Source organism: Haliotis cracherodii, unplaced genomic scaffold (genome assembly GCF_022045235.1).
Source record: "Haliotis cracherodii isolate W230 unplaced genomic scaffold, xgHalCrac1.p SCAF_18, whole genome shotgun sequence".
Lineage (NCBI taxonomy): Eukaryota > Metazoa > Mollusca > Gastropoda > Lepetellida > Haliotidae > Haliotis > Haliotis cracherodii.
This window is the reverse complement of record NW_027266273.1, coordinates 10071387-10088273: the sequence shown is the minus strand read 5'-3', so window position 1 is coordinate 10088273 and position 16887 is coordinate 10071387. Positions and strand designations below refer to the sequence as shown.

General features: G+C 39.2%; 1 protein-coding gene across 1 annotated transcript in view; it reads right to left on the bottom strand.

The window, feature by feature from the left end:
* Window positions 1–16887, bottom strand: part of LOC139465248 (uncharacterized) — a 62139-nt gene that overhangs the window by 5438 nt on the left and 39814 nt on the right. Inside the window, exons 2-3 of the mRNA XM_071246924.1 lie at window positions 4214–4330; window positions 262–556 (exon numbers count right to left, since the gene is read on the bottom strand). Of these exons, the coding sequence (XP_071103025.1) occupies window positions 262–556; window positions 4214–4303 (385 nt within the window). The 5' untranslated portion in view covers window positions 4304–4330. The remainder of the gene's footprint in view (window positions 1–261; window positions 557–4213; window positions 4331–16887) is intronic.

Genomic DNA, 16887 nt, shown 5'->3' with positions numbered 1-16887 from the left:
AAATTAATTTTCAAATGAATGTCTTGAACAAAAGCTTAAGGGTTCCACTTTCTTAATAACAGCTTTAACAATGCTTTCTTTATGCCATACATCAAGTAAGCTCAAGGCAACAAAACAATACCGTTAGACCAGTAGTTGTCAGTACACTTTACCCTTGAGAATTGCTATCATCAATCAAGATCTTTCTTATTTCCGAATTTACTCGTGAATTTCAAGGCTGGCTGACTAAAGAACACTGACATTGCGTTTCAGGGACATTACCTTGGTCTCGGTTCTCAAGGAGCATCCGGAGACGTGCACTGTTGCTCATCGGTCGTCGCTTAGGGAATAGGTCTTCGGAAAAGGAATTTACAGATGTCTTCCCGCGTCGTCCTCTACTCCCCACGAACCCAAAATGCCTGCCACGTTTCTTTAGTTCATTATCATCCGTGCTCAAGGGTATCCTGTACCCTAGAAGAGAATCCATAAAGGCATCGGGGTCCTCCTGAGTGTTATGGGTTGGGGAAGGATTTGACGTTAAGCTGCTGCCTTCTGTAAAGTTGATCTTACCTTTGTGCTGAAAATGTGATGGAATTGTACTGTCAGGATAGGTTATTTGATATCCAGGTCTGTTTTTAGATGCATATGTGACATGAAGAACAATGGAATCATTTCTACAGCAACAGTATCACCATTGTGGGATGAATTCTATTTCAAATTACCTCTCGAGACAAACGTGTTGAATTTGTAGTGAATGAGTGACTGAGTATGGTTTTACGCCGCTTTTAGCAATATTCCAGCAACATCACGGCGGGGGACACCAGAAATGGGCTGCACACATTGTACCCATGTCGGGAATCGAACCCGGGTCTTCTGCGTGACGTGCGAACGCTTTAACCACTAAGCTACCCGACCGCCCGTTGAATTTGTAGGATTGAATTAATCACATCATTATTCACATCAATCTTATCGGTGTCTACATTAGTGCAATTACTGCAATTTATTTATAACATGTTATTCACAGGTAAAAATCTACAATTTCTATTGTCAAAGAGGTGTCATGACGCAAATCCTTGACGTTAACAATTGATGACGTAAATTAATAGTGTTGAAGTTCCGTTCGTTTTTGAAATACCAATGCTGAGTCAACCATTAAAAAAACACCAACAGGTAAAACCTACTCAAACTGTTCCCCAATGTGTCATAATGGTGTTGAAAATCGCTGAACCCATTAATAAAGAAATGTTCGCGTTTAAAGGGTACTTTGAAGCAGTAGTAGATAGAGCGTTTACTACTTTCAGGATTTCCTTATTACCTGTTATTGACAGAGTAATGAATCGGACGTTAGCAGCCACCTACGTATCCCTGGTTCAGTGTATTAAAGGTTAACACGATAAATTGCTTCCAAAGCTAATTGCAGTTTCATAGTATTATGGCGTTGAGTTATGATATAAAGACATGATTGCAACCACAAATGTTTTAATACGTTATCAAGTGGGCGGCGTTAAGGTCACACAAACGTAAAGCTTTGCGCGCAGTTTGTCTTTAATTCGGCTTTTAACAAGCGGAGATAATAAATCTACAACGTTTTGATCATCATCTTGTTGAGTAATCTACAGAATAAATTATGCTCTTTTCTAACTTTTAGTATTCTGTAGTTTCTATGAACACAGTTCGATAACGCCCGTCAATAGCTCTAAGGTTGTGATAAAGATATCTCTTGAATTCATAACCCAACTACTCGTGTTCCCGTGAACTCAATATGATTTTGCTTGTTTGTTGTTTAACGCCGCACTCAGCAACATTTCAGCCATGTGACGGCGGTCTGTAAATAATCGGGGGGCATGGGTGGCCCAGTCGTCTAAGGCGCCGCAATTCGCTGTGCAGAGTTGCGTCCCTTGGGCACGCCAGAAATCTATGATTGTGGGTTCGAATTCCGGTTCACCCCGATTATGTTTCTAGGTTTGTCAGCACCATACCCGTGCTCGTGGGTTTCACCGAAGTGGTAAACGTCTAAGACCTGCATCACTTGGGTTTTTCGTCCCACATTAAGCTGACACGCCGTGATATGACTGGAATACTGTTAAAAGCGGCGTTAACCCCAACTCACTCACTCACTGTAAATAATCGCGTCTTGACCAGACAATCCAGTGACTGAGATCATGATCATCGATCCACGCAATTAGGATACTATGCATCAACCAAGTCGGCGCGCCTGACCACCCGATCCCGTTTGTCGCCGTTTACGACATGCATAGTCGCATTTTACGGCAAGCATGTGTTGCTGAAGACCTATTCTACCCCTGATCATCACTTAATATGAAGACCTGATGTTGGCAAGTGAGACAATCTAGACTATTAAACACTGTCTTTTAACTAGTCAAATTGCTATTTATTCATGTCAAGCTATTTCGTTAAAGAAATTATAATCTACGATTTGGACACCCGAGGTCTTTCTTTGACACTGTGTTGCAAAAAGAACACATTTCGTAAGTGTTTCTCTGCACTTGTACTCAAAAGGCATAATTCAACATATGCATTTATTAATTATGATTCTCCATAAAGCATGTTTGTAACAAATATCCGTTGGTTACTCGCCTGATGGGTGTTTGAAAGTGTTTTACTGCGACTATTTGATATCCAGTATTTCCAAGTCTTCAATGTTCACGATATACACCTTAAATATACACAGGAAATAAAGTGTTGTTTGAATTTGAACTCACTGACTGAAGGAATCATTGCGTCTGGTAACAAACGCATACTTTTTATGCAAATTGTGTGAATGGTGCTACAGGTAGAGCAGGACATGCGTGCCCTTTACGCGAACACTTATTTTCTGGCGTTGACGATTAAAATGTTCATGTGTTCACATCGGGTATATGTTTACAGGATTTATATATTTCATAAAGGATACGGTATACTCTCTATTTAACATTGAATATGACTGCCCTGAATGTTCAAGGCAGTGCGGACAGTACCGCTAACTCAATCGACAAAAAAATGTCCATAATGATTAATATGCTTCAAGTCCATTTTACGATTCCGACTATATCTTTATAACATCGTTATGGTATATCTTTATGGTATATCTTTATAACATCTTTATGATGTATCTTTATGGGATAACTTTAAAACATATTGATATATCTTCACGTAATGCCTCAAAGCATATCACTTCAAAATACAACGTGTTTAAATGGCAGTATAGTATTTACGATAAAATGTGTTTGTTATGAATTAATATGGCAATATAATATTTATAGTATAATGTGTTTAGGTGGCAAATGCACTCCTGTGCGGTGTTAGGCAACAAACAAACAAACACTTATTGTTTTATGCAAAATGTGTGAGTAACGGTTGCTACAGGTAGAGTCGGACATGCTTATCCTTTACGCGAACACCTGGTGTATTTTAACCACTATTTTACCTTTTACGCGGAATGATTGATTTGTTTGTGTGTTTGTCGTTAAACGCCGCGATCAGCAATATTCCAGCTATATGACGGCGGCCTGTTATACCCGTGAAGATCCGGGAGGGAATAGGTCTTCAACAACCCATGCTTTCCGTAAAAGGCGACTATGCATGTCGTAAGAGGCGACTAACGGGATCGGGTGGTCAGGCTCGCTGACTTGGTTGATGCATGTCATCGTATCCCAATCGCGTGGATCGCTGCTCGTGATGTCAATCACTGGATTGTCTGATCCAGACTCGATTATTTACAGACCGCCGTCATATAGCGGGAATATTGCTGAGTGTGGCGTTAAACAGCAAACAAACAAACAAACAAATAATCGAGTATGGACCAGACAATCCAGTGATCATGAGCATCGATGCAAACAACTGGGATACGATGACATGCATCAATCAAGTCAGCGAGTCTGACCATCCGATCCCGTTAGTCGCCTCTTACGACACGCATTGGTTGGTGAAGACCTATTCTAAAGTCTTGAAAAGGCCTTGAATTTTAAGGTCGCTCTTGAAAAGCATTGATTTATCGCGTCATTCTTTAAAAGCCACGAAAAAGACAAAAATATTTTGGAAAGCCTTGAATTCGTACAAATGACATATACGTTCATGCTGCTTTTTAGGTTATACTGAAATATAGCTGGTATGCTGGAATTAAAAACGAGTTTGACAGACTTAGGCTAATAACCCAACTAAAATTGATAGTTGAAAGCCTTTTGCCTTGTTCTAAATTTCTTCCTATTTCAATTCATTTCAATCATTTTCTCACCTTCACAGATTCACCGTTTGTTTCTTTCTCAGCCTGTGTTCCCACAAACCCGCACACAAGCACAATACACAGAGTCGACACTTTCCACATCTCCAACTGGGGCTGGCCCTCGACAACCTGAGGACAAATACAGAGACACTGAATAAATTATCAGGTTTGTTTGACGCCGCTTTGAAAATATTGAGGTTTCATCATGGGGTGTATTCCTGTTGTGGGAGGAATTCGCGAAGTCCTTTCTCAGACGTTTACCACCCTGGGGAAACCCACAAGCACGGTTATGTTGCAAACAAACCTGAAAACGTTATCAGAAGAATTTGGGATTCGAACCCACGACCACAAGCTTCTGGAACGCCAAAGAGACGCAACTTTGAACAGCTAATGAATGTGGCTTATACGACTGGGTAGCTTCGCTCCACAGATTCACGTTAGTTGTGTTAAATTAGGTTAATGAGAGAGTTAATGAGGGTTTTACGTCGCAATCAGTAAGAAAACAAAAGTAGCACAGCAGACTAAAAGCGGTTGAAGCAGTGATCGATAGAGTGAGTGCGATCAGATTTTGACTTCCGTAGCGGTTACCGCAGCTTCCTGTAAAGACGTCACTGTGACAATTCGATCAACATTTCGTTTTTAGGACAAGATTTCGAAAAATTGTTCTGCTTTTAACGACACAGAAACTGGCTCTTCTGGCTGAAAACTAGTACTGCAGTCTAGGTACGGCAAATGCATTGTATACTGTCACTGTTGAAGCACGTTGACACACCGTGATATAACAAAAATGCTTTTCAAAGTGGCGTTCGAATCTCACTCACTCACTCAGTACATGTAACATGAACAAAAGTGAAATCCTCTATCAAATGCTGTCTTGCCGTCGCGTATACATGTATTATTGATAGAACTGTATACCTAGTGTCTTCTAGATTTGGTGAACTTTACACATGCCCATTGTAAACAGACATTTTTACTTTCATGTGAAGAAAGGTATTGTTTCATACTGTGCATACAAGTCTCTCGTGGTGGGCATTTGAATATAAATTTATATAAGTTGTTTAGAATATTGCTGTACCTAAGCTAAGACTTAAATAAACCATCATGGACACTTAAAACGACAGTTCAAGGTCAACTGTCTGCCAAATTGGTCAATATGGAAAAGGTCACAGGTCACATGACATAATTAAAACTGAAGTGGGGCTTGTTTTCAGAAACTTTTAATAATTATATCATCGGTTATTGAACATAAATCAAACGTGATAACGAGACAGGTAACTATTCATAGGTTTGACCACCATCAAAATCGGCCTGTTTCCAATTCAATAGTTGTCAGTAACTTCACAGTAACAATCACAGACTGTTCTAAAATATAATGTTATCAACGTGAGTGAAACTCCACCCATGTCACGGTCTAGCGACCGCTCTGCTCCCCGGCTTTATTTCCGACACCGCCCGGCAAAGTCCGGCGGTCATCGTTGCACAGTCTCCTTGCATTTTAAGTTAGAGATTTTGTGGCCCGACTATTTCATTCTCTTGTGACTTAATGGCACACTCATACCATGTATTGACTTCATTGTTTGTTATCTCCCATATGATCGCTACCTTTTTCATGTGTTGGAAATGTTTTTGTAACTATGATTTTCAAACACTAGGGGAATTTATATGTACACTTAGATATTTCTCATGTATTTGTGATCATTTGGTAGCATAGTTGTATGCTTACATATTCAGTATGCCTGTGAACGTGTTTTCCCCATGTTTAGAAACACTTTGGCTTGGCGCCTCAGACTATTGTATTCCCCGGGCTGTCCAGGAGAGATTGTCTTCTCTGAGGTCCGATCGCATTATATTCACACTTCTCTCAGAATCTTGTGTCTTGACCCTAACTCAGGTGTTAATATGTCGCAGCCGACTTCATTTTCCGTCTACGCATCTGGTCGGTCTCTTGTCAAAGTGTTGTGTGATCTACTCTCATTCATTTACTGTAATACAGTTGCTTAGCTAAGCCGCTTTTGTATTTGCTCTGATTAAATTTATCAGTGATCTTTGTCAGCGAAGACTGGGTTTACTGGATCCTTTTATTGTCATCTATGGTACAATTAGATGTTATTAATAAACCTGTGAACCTCTTACCACGTTTTCATTATTACTTTATTCTTGTTTAATGACATCCCTGATCATTGGAGCACAGCTCCGTGACAAATGTTAAGTACAAAACCAATGGGCACCACTGGCAACGATTGGGCTCCCCTCCTTGTGCATCTGTTTCTTTATGCATATTACACATCGTTATTTCTGCTCCGATTGGTAAAGTCAAAACAAGGCATTGTGGCCAAGAGGAGCCCAAGAAGAACTTAATTAAACTTCGGATACAGCAATGATCTGATATTGATCTATAACCATCAACAATCCAGTTTCCCTGAAACTGATTTACACACCTGAACTAGAAATAAAGGAGACCAATGAGACCGCCTCGTCTTTTTCATATTTAGATCTAAGTATAAAAATTCAGAGTGACAAAACACTCTATACAAGACAATAGGGATGTTTTCAACTTACCAGTAGTCAACTTTCCCTTCACATTTAACTTCGATTTAGGTACAATTAACAATGCTCTTTCCACCAAGATTTCAAAAAGCACCCCACAACTCTTACTGAGAAGTTGTTCAATCAAGGTTTCAACATTCAAGGCCACAGTAAAGGTTTCAGAACGTTTTCCGGTAGACTTGTTGGGGATATTTCCACATATAACGCTTCCGTGAATAAAAGGGATTCATAAACACATACTCATGATATAGTTGAAATCGTACAATCGAATCTGCTTTTAGCAATATTCCTGCAGTTCCAGCCCCTGGTGTCTGCATTTCATAATCAAGCATGCATGTCCTCCTTCAAGAGCGTCAAACAAATCTTGCTCAGAAGTTTTTTGACCAAGGATGGAACATTCAAGGCCACATAAGTGTCAAAATGATGTCCGATGCAGTTCCCTATCCTGATTTGTACCATTATGTTACCGTGTTTTTTAGGTGAAATATTGACTTGCCTTTGCTTGTGTTTGCGACGGGTTTCTTATGAATATGGAAATGGCTTTGTCGCTTTTTTCATGAATATGGAAAGGGTGAGGCCGCTTTTATCAATACATTTTGACTCATTTTAGAACTACGATAATCCTTCTAAAGAGACCGGTCAAATACAATTAAATACGTAGTTATAAAGTAGGTCAATGATTGAATCAGGTGTCTAAACATGAACCTTGGACTGGTATTTGTACACACATAAACAGTTCATTAACTCTACCGATATCCCAAAGATCAAAGGATACATGATAACCATACTGGCCTGTTATAAATGTCACCAAGATGGATTTTTATTATTTCTTATAAATGAATATCATGGTCGAACACAAGCTCTTTGGTCAACTTGAATGTGAAAGACCATATTTTCAGAATACCAATGTGCGTGTTTTAGTGCCAGATTATATTATACAGAATTATAGATGAATTTAGACAAACTCCAATCACAGGTAAATAAATACGAACATGTGTCCAGGTCTAGTCTATTATATGAATTGTTTTTATTTGTTGTTTAATAATTGAGGTCCATGACGTTGTGTGAATTACACTCATGTAAATAATCAAATCTGGACCAATAAATCAGTGATTATGAGCAACGATCCACATGGAATGAGGTCTAATATAATTCTAGTACCATTTACATGTATCAGTTATCCTATGATGCTGCATATACCTTTCTCAAAATATCAGTGTATATCCTTGGTGCCCTCGAAAAATACAACACGTATGATAATGCACATCAATGTCTTTATTGGTTCCCACATCACAATGCCTGGCCAATACAAGAACTTCTTTGCCTTGTGGGGCGGTGGGGTAGCCTAGTGGTTAAAGCGTTCGCTCGTCACGCTGAAGACCCGGGTTCGATTCCCCACATGGGTACAATGTGTGAAGCCCATTTCTAGTGTCACCCGCCGTGATATTGTTGCATATTGCAAAAAGTGGCGTAAAACATCACACGTGAGACTCACTCACTCACTCACTCTGTGTCTTGTAATAAGGTAACCTTTCTATACGTCAGTGTAAAACTCAAAAGTCACCTCCCCTGCAGTCACAATGTACAAAAGTCGCTCTCAGAATTATTCGTGAGGTCGCTGAAACTGTAATCCAAAGTAATAACATGTTTTTAGGTAAAATCAGTTTATTCCAAGCAATGCTACAATGAAGACGTAGTTAGAAGTAAAGAGATATTCAAGACACTCATAAATTAACATTACCAAAACGCCCACCAAGTGATAGGAAAGGCGTATTCTTGACACAAGTGTGAACAGTACCAGTTATCGTATGTCTATGTGAACATGATAGTAACGGATGTCAGTTTAGCAAATACGATCACTTTGGACCAGCATTGCTCAACCTAAAAGGGAAATTGCTCATATTCTTCTTCTAGCACTGTGTAACTTTATGGAGAGATTGCTCATTGCTCAGATATGTACCAGTGTTTTCTTTACATAGAAAAAGAATGCATACAGCAATATATAGACGTGTATACTAAATATAAATGAGACTGCATATCAATGATGTAAAACCACTATCGGTCATCTGTTTCAGGAACTGTATCATGTTCGTTATGAGTTCAGAAATAAGACAGTTGGTGTTTGTTCCAGCGTCAAATCTGCCGAATGAAAAAAACAGGTCGTGGGAATCAGATTTTGTTCACGACAGTTTAAATCACAGATGCCTTGCCTAATCCAAAACGATACTGATAAACGAGAGTGGCCCCTGATATATTGTGTTTGGGAGATGATCTGAAATCGATGAGCTAATGTCGTGGAAGTAACACATTGAAACCAGATTTTATTTTAAGGGATAATTTACACATAAGCTTTTCCAACATCTCTCAACAACACGGGAATACATATTTAAGCACATCAAAATGTTAACGACTGAAAACTTTGGTCTTTGCTAGAAATAACTTAATTTACGTGTTATACCTAAGGTATTAGTTCGTATTTGGAGGACTGGTAGTTTATGTACAGTCCCCATAGATTCGACTCGTACGTATGGAGCAAGGGTTTGATGTGTATATCAGTGTATGTAACATCTATTGATTCCAAAAGAAGTACGTGTGCAATCTGAGTTGTGGATGAGGCGATTGGATGACACCTACACACGTTGGCTCCAGTGGTTGTATTAGTGCTACAGACATGAGTTTGTCATCCTAATCCTGATTCGGGATGGTGTTTTTGGTTCTTGCATTTGTCTAACGTTTTAACTTTTCTTTTAGCACGTTTAGACTTTTCACGATGTTGAACAAAACATTTATTTGAAAATTGTTTAACATCAGGAAAGTGTCAATGTTTGAAAGGTTTTATGTGTCCAAATCACGATCCTTGTCTGTCTCTCTATCCTAGATTCTTAGATTTAAGTAACTGACGTGCAATATGTTCTGTAATAATGAACTATCAGCAGAAATTAAAACTTATCAAATTTAAATTTAAAATAAGTAAATATAGGAATATATGCTCAAAGCATACATAACTGTGATCATGTTTCTAAAGTATTCTTTTAAAATCAGAATTAAGCATATTCAAATTTTGTCAATGTTTGTGTTATTTAAGCAATTGATGGTGCAACATTTGATTAATTTCACACTCCATTAAAAATTCCAAAAAAGTTTTTAAATGAAGAGAAATTAAAAATAGAACCTTCTTTGACACCATTTCGCATTGAAGCCACATTAATGAACTCAAGTACAAGAGATTTTATGTGAACTCAGCTATCCGATTGTTCCTATTCCCTGTCATTGTAGTGATAATGAAATGTTAGTGTTCAACCCTAAGTATACTTGAATGGCCTTTTTCTTTGAATTTTGAAAAGTATATATTACAACAAAACAATTATTTAGGATGTGTGTCAATGAAGCATATGCATACATGTACGTTGCTTGTCAGACACTATTTCAGTGTTCGTTAAGATAAAAACTTAGTGTTGATGCAAATGCAGTGTGTTTCATACATAAAGCACGTTAACGTTGTATATACTAGTATACGCATTGGCTGGAATCGTATCTATAGGATACAGAATACACACGTTCGCTGCACGTTCATGAAACATGCGTCTATGCCCCATGCCGATGTTTACTGTTCGTTTGCTGTTTAACGTCGAACTCAGTAATATTCCAGCTATACAACGGCGGTCTGTAAATAATCGTGTCTGGACAAGACAATCCAGTGACTGATATCATGAGCATCGATCTACGCAGTTGGGATACGATGACATGTATCAACCACGTCAGGAAGTCTGACCACCTGATCCCGTTAGTCGTCTCCTACGACATTTGCGCCTCTTAGGAAAAGCATTGGTTGCTGAAGACATATTCTAAACCGGATCTTCACGGGGCGGATGAAATAATAACATAAGTCCAAAAGCAAATAGTGAAAGACATATGAAGTAAACGTTTCATATGTTCATCAGAATCACATCAGAAGGATATGGCAAAGGATGGAGATTGTCTCGAACTAGTATTAGTTCATGCTTCTTGTGAAAAACGGCCAAATAATACTTTCGCTTCTTGAGTAAAGCCACTTGTACACATCTCAAGTTACACATCCCCTAATTCAAGCAAATCTGTGACAATATTGATTCACATTTCATTTATTTGTCGCCTCTTACGACAAGCATGGGGTGCTGAAGAGCAATTCTAACCCGGATCTTCACGAGCCTAGTCGTGTGTTTAATTACTTCTGACATCGTAATTATGATATGCAATTATGATATGTTTTATTGATCTTATGATTTTATTAAAAAGCGGGATATGCAATGAACGGAATGATCCTATTAACATGCTTCATTTCAAGTCCATTTCTTTGATAGTATGAATTCACTAATGTGAACAATTGACTTGCCTTTGCATGTGTTTGTGACGGGTGCTACCTATGGGGCAGGATACGCTCACCTTTTCGCGAACACCCGGTGTCATTACTATTTGATAGTGATTCATAAACACAAGCTCATGATAAAGTCGGAATTGCACAATCGACTCTGCTTTTATGCAGAGATTTTTATTGGATATGGAAAGGGTTTTGTCGCTTTATTTTCTCAGAGAATACAATTCATAGAATCAATTATATACATGTACATTATATTCTGCGGAGGTGAGTGTATATTTGCCAACAAATTATTCGTAATTCTACACATTGTCAGTACAAAAACAACTTTACTGTAGATAATTTCCAGTGAATGCCCATTGTGGTACAGTGTAACTAACAACGTGAGTTTAAGTGGTGCGAACGATTCTGTCAATGCGTGGAACTAAATGCATCGTGAGGAGAACCAAAACCTCGATATCCAGATAAACACAATATTATTCGTTGACAATTATATGCCTAATCAATATAACTTTTACCTTAAACGAATGTTTCTGTGATAATGTTACTTAAATTAGAGTTGATACGTGTGATCATTATATTCAACACGCAAAGGATTTCCTGCGATCAGCGCACAATCCAGAACACATATGTCAGAAATACCCGAATCTCAGCCGTATCGAGTCACACCGCAGGAAGATCACTCAGTGCCCAAATGTAGCATTACAAGAAAAATATTGTAATAAATAGGAGAGTTTACGTTTCATCAACCAAACATGTTTTTGAGAGATGTTATTTATGGAATATTGATGTCGACATTCTGAGAGCCAGGCGTAGTGATAAAGGCATCAGGGTCTTATTTAGTGTCGCAGACACAAATTAGACGCACTTCCGCCGCGACATGCATGATATTGGGAAATAAAGCAGGCTGTCGATGGAATGTTTGTCTTTTACTTGAGGCGTTTTTAGCTTAACTGCGATCGTTGACAAAGATTCGCATCACGGTGCTAGGTGCAAGTACTCCTGGCGCTTTTTTCAATACTAACAATGGAGAAATTTCGATTCGTTATCATACCAACTATATTGATAGAGCAAATGTGTTCTTCAGACTACCAAAGGTTCCCAGGACAAATTGGTATTTTTACGATATGTCACGTTATTTGACAATTGCAGTGTTGACTAGATGAAGTACTTCCAACCGTCCTCGTATTGACTGATAATATGTATTTTGAGAAGACGCTAGTTGCGTCTCCAGTTTTTTAGCGAATGCTCCGAACATACGTTACGTATATGTGACACTTTGTCGTCAGACGCAGCTGATCCTGTAGGCCCCTCCATCTATCGCGCGTCTTAGTTTCACCACAATAACGATTGATTTGACATTATGTTAGCAGATAAGTACCTGCATTTCTCTGTTTACGTGGTCTTAGAAAAAGTAATAGATTAGACTCGTATAATACATTGTACATATTGCCGTGAAGAACATTCTCATTCATGAATTGAAACTGCAGAGCTGAATTCGATTTTAGATATTTTGGTTTTGATGAAACACACGACTGCTGACAAACCTAAAAGAATTATCAGGGCGGATTTGGCTTTCGAAACCACAATCTGGCGCACCCCAAAGACGAAAAGGACGACCGGACTACCCGTGCCCTCATGGCAGTGCAACTGTATACAAAGAAATGTGTTTGGGATTCAGTTGAGATAAGCAAGATCATTTCGGAATTATATCAATTACATTCAGGTAATGTTATGAACGGTAATTTGTTATTTATTGTTAAGATCTTCGATAAAGATAACTGGAAATAGGTTCAGAACACACACGTGTCAATGTGCCAAAACAGTAGCACTTTCATTTGCCAGTTTGATTAATTTTGCTGAGTATTCGACGATTCTTTTAACCATCCTGTCACGGAAATGGAAATGATATTACTTTCTCTGGTCTTATACTTGTAATATATCCAAAATTCTAGTGTATTTATAAGATTGCTTTTACCCCTGGCTAACTCCTACCAAACATACGTTAACATATCGTACTAGTGTTTAACCTAATTGGCATTAAGTGGACAAAATAAGAGCCGGTTTGGAGTCAGTGTTCAGTGCCTGAGTGGGATATTATTAAACTGCAGCATGGTATCTCAATGGGGTAGCGCTACATAACAGGAATAAGTCTGGACTCGTACAAACAGCCACAAACACATTCTTGCTGGCACGTCGCTATAAGCGGACACTAATATAATCTTGATTCCGATGTTAACGCTATTTCACCACAAATCAACTCACCTCACGTTACAGTATTGATAATTGTTTCAGGTCTGAATGTATGCAATGCTATCTTTTCACATTTAAGTGCCATGCAAGGTCTTTATTGAAATCGGTCAAAATTCATAAATGATTAAGTGTCTTCTGTTTACTATTGTGTCGGCTGTCAAATAAGTTTGGAACGTGCAGCAGCAGCAAATGCTGTTCCAAGAGAGAATCTCAGTGGGAGAAATTAGAAGGATGCAGTAAGCCCGTGGTAGCGTCGCCTACCAAAGCAAGCTTATTGATGCACTCTCGGCGTAGGCTTGGTCTCGGCGTGCTGCGGGAATCCCTTGACGCTTGAACATAAAGGCTTTGCTGAACGTATTCGAGCCCAATGAATTGAGAAATCAGACACTAACAAGTTGTTAAATGTTCGCCGCCCTCTTAATACGTATGCAGGGGACCATGATGGGGCACAGTGGGCACCAAACGTTGCAGGTCTTTGCCATAAGGCGCAATTACGTGCAAGAAGTGATCATTATATTTCTCTATATTTAGGCCATTCCTAAGGCTGATAAGTTGTGGTTGAATAATTCCGATATGTTTCAGACGCTGAGAGCTCTAATGATTAACACATGCAAGAGTTCATTTACTTCTAACTTCAAAATGTCATCGCTAGAGAATAATCAGTTTCAATGTCTGCAGAAATAGATTCCATAGGGCACAAAGGCAAAAAAAGTGATTAAAATTATGCGACTGTATAACGGTGAGTCTGTGATGACACCAGGTGTTTGAGAATAGGATAAGCATGTCCTGCGCTACAGGTAGCACCCTCACTAACACAATTTCGTGAAGAAAGTAAGTGCTAGAGAAATGAAGGTGGGCAAAATCAATATGAAGGTCATAGGATAGGATAACATCGTGCGTCATGTTGACATGCAATGTGTCGTATTTAGTAAATTCTCCTGAAGACCTCCCATAAAATGTTTGGAATTACCCAGGCCTTTGATGGTGTAACCTTGGGTGAGATTCTTCGCTGTAATCAAACTATATCTTTCGTGACGTTTGAATAACATGTACATATATTAAGTACCTTAGCATTTGAGAAATGGAAACGCCATAGCAGAAGCTGATTGTATATATCTCATGAAGGGACAATTCGCAGTTGGAAAGTCGAAATCATCCCTTTTGTCGTACAGCTGTAATGTATTTACTGTATCAGTATAAACCAGACTCAAAACCAGACTGTACTGTCTCCGTGGTCTAGTGGTAGAGCGTCCGCCCGGAGAGCGGAAGGTCCGGGGTTCGATCCCCGGCCGCGTCATATCAAAAGACGTTAAAAGATGGTACTTGTTGTTACCCTGTCTGGCGCTAAAACAAGGAATGGTCGACTCGGAGTCAGTATACTGTGTCTGAGTCGGGTATTCATGTTAAACTGCGACATGGTATCTCAGTGAGCTAGCACTATAAATCGGCATCAGTCGGGACTAGTACAAGCAGCCACACAAACACTCACAAGTACATGCACGTCGCTATATAAGTGCAATAATCTTGGACGCGACGTTAAACCCCATTTCACCTCACCTCACCTCACCTCAAAACCAGACTGAACATAATATGTATCATACCTGACACACATGTAAGTCTCTCCAAAATTGGGTTGGGATAAATGGTGGTCATGATGGGCGTGTGTCAGTCACTGACTTGCTACCAGTTGGACAGGACATGGTTACCCTTATCGCGAACACCTGGTGTCATCGCTGGGTTTCAGTGATCCATTCATATAATTTTCACCTCTGTTTTGACTTTTACTTCAAGTGAGTTTTTTTTCGGTGGATAATCGAGACTGTTTATTCTACGTCGTTGGCGTTTTATATTCCATGTGTATTATTTTGTAGTGCTAGCACACTGATGTACCATGGTGTTTCATCGTGAATAAACCACTCAGGCACAGTATACTGACTCGGAGTCAATTGTCTCAGATAGTCACTTGCTGCAGTTTATGGTCACATGGTCACGTGGAAACAGTCACTTGGTCACGCTTTTGCAGTTACAATGTCATCGACGTGTACAGTTACAGACGTTGACGACGTACACAACACACGATTGTGATGAGTAACAGGAATGAGTGAGTGGGGGGTTAAACGCTGCTTTAAACAGTATTTCAGTTTTGTCACAGCGTGTGAGCTTGATGCGGAAGGAAAGCCCAAAGTGATGCAGGTCTTTGACGTTTACCACTTTGGTTAAAACCATGAACACGGCTGTGTAGCTGACAAACCAAGAAACATAATCAGATAGAACCGGGATTCGAACCTACGAGCATAGGTTTCTGGTACGCCTGATAGACGTATTTCTGCACAGCAAAATCCGGCGTCTCAGTTAATTGGGCCAACCGTGCCACCTTGGAAGAGGAATCAATATGTTTTACGCCGCTTTTAGCAAAATTCCAAAAATATCACATCGGGGGACATCAGGAATGGGCTTCACACATTGTACCCCCGTGGATAATCGAACCCGGTTTTTTTGGCGTGAATAGCGAACGCTTACACTTAAAACACAAGGCTAACCACCCCAAACCCCAAACCCTGTGAAAGAAAGGGTTTAATGAAAGAATAAATATTTACAAACATGGACTCCTTATTTCGAGTCCTTCAATTTGAAATCTTGGTGTGACCGACAACTGCAAATACAGAGTCCATTATGTTTCCCTTAACATAAAGAACTCGCTCACCCTGCACCACGGCTGGGTTATATTTTTTTAATTCCATGTTATTATTAACTGTGTGAGTGAATCAACACACCTTGTCAAACTGTAATCTGGTAAGCTCTACGGGTCTCAAGGGCTGAATGTGACAGAAGATAATAAAACGGCTTATAGATCAGATAGGATATTCCCAAGGGGCATCACCACTGCTCAACGTCCACGACAACCGTTTACAAACCTGTCTAATATTAGGTTGATTTTTTCTGATGGTGTCTATTCATCAGAAATGGAATGACCGATAGGATCTCCTCTGAGACTTCGGCGATCAGCCACTTCCTCTTTGTTATGACTGTCCGCTAGCAGGTTAGTTCTGTTCTATTACACTTAACGTTTCAATATTGATTTGGACCTTACTTGATAGACGACTATACATACAATTCGAGTCGAAATGTTTCTTTCTGTTAATTTGATCTGTTACCTGAAATGAATGTCTACAAAAAATACTTTATGTGCTTATCTGAATTTAAAAAGAGCATGGCCATTGTAACCAAAGGGAGATAAGGCAGTACAATTAATGCATATTAAAGTGATCGTTGTCAATCATGATCATTGCAATGGGCATTCCTTCCGCATTAAGCTGACCGCTGTTAATTGATTGACTTATTTATGAAGCTAGGTTACACCGAAATCTTTCTCATTAGAACTTTATTGAGCTTTTCTTCTCCATCTCACCATATCTAAATACATTTGCAAATAAAAGTGACAAATCACTTTCCATATTCATAAGAAATCTCTGCTAAAAGCAGAGTCGATTGTACGATTCTGCACCATGAGCTTGTGTTTATGAATCACCAT